Source organism: Meleagris gallopavo, unplaced genomic scaffold (genome assembly GCF_000146605.3).
Source record: "Meleagris gallopavo isolate NT-WF06-2002-E0010 breed Aviagen turkey brand Nicholas breeding stock unplaced genomic scaffold, Turkey_5.1 ChrUn_random_7180001924347, whole genome shotgun sequence".
NCBI lineage: Eukaryota > Metazoa > Chordata > Aves > Galliformes > Phasianidae > Meleagris > Meleagris gallopavo.
In genome coordinates, this window is record NW_011186831.1 from 1 (window position 1) to 857 (window position 857).

The following is an 857-nucleotide window of genomic DNA, read 5'->3' on the forward strand; positions in this document are numbered from 1 at the left end:
CAGCATGCACCGCAGCTCTCTCATCTTCACTGCCTTCCTGGGACAACTGCTGGGTAAGTGCAGGCTTTTAATCAAGGCATCCATCTTCTTCCCACATAGCGCTCAACAACCTCACCAGGGCTTTGTGACAAACAGCTCCTGAGTAACAATAAATCTTGGGCAAATTCTGACTGACTGTTGTGGCTTTGCACCAGTTCTCTCAAGATATTGCTGCTCTTGGAAATGACAAGGGAAGATGGAGAAGAGAGACCTGAGGACCCTCTCCTGCTTTTCTCTGCCCTTCTGTCTCTCCCTCTCTGCCTTTCTCTTCTGGCCCACCTGCTGCCACCTGCACAGATCGCAGCCATCCTTGCAGTCCCACAATTCAGCCATTCCAACAGAATGAAGGAGAACCTGTCAAAGTCACAACGGTAACATTGAACGTCTCTTAAAAATAGCATTAATAGCATTCTGCTGGATAAAGGACAGGGAGCTTTCTCTCCTGCTGTTTTGTATCCATTCCATGGTGGCAGCTTGGAGCCTTCCCTGCAGAGCTGTTCACATTTGCTTTCTTCTTGCAGATGCCATGGGGCAGACCACTGTCAGCCAGCAAGAAGGACAGGTCACAGTGGAGGAGAGAAACACCTTCCAGACCACCTGCACATACCAGGCCTCCAGCTTTGATGCTTTTCTTTGGTACCAGCAGAAGAAAGGCCAAGCTCCCCAGCTGGTCACATATCAGACAGCAGCAGGCTCCAAGCAGAACGGCCGTTTCACCACGTGGCTGAACACCACCGAGAAATACAGCCTCCTGCGGCTGGCAGAAGTCGAGCTGTCTGACAGCGCCTTGTACCTCTGTGCTGTGCGGGACACCGTGG

General features: G+C 51.7%; 1 gene segment (V, D, J or C); it reads left to right on the forward strand.

The window, feature by feature from the left end:
* Window positions 1-4: 4 nt before the first annotated feature.
* On the forward strand, window positions 5-853 carry LOC104916605 (the record flags this gene model as incomplete). The annotated part of the segment is given in 2 exon segments: window positions 5-53; window positions 561-853. Coding segments are annotated over 2 exon segments (342 nt in total), but the record flags the coding sequence as incomplete, so codon positions are not given.
* Window positions 854-857: the final 4 nt, after the last annotated feature.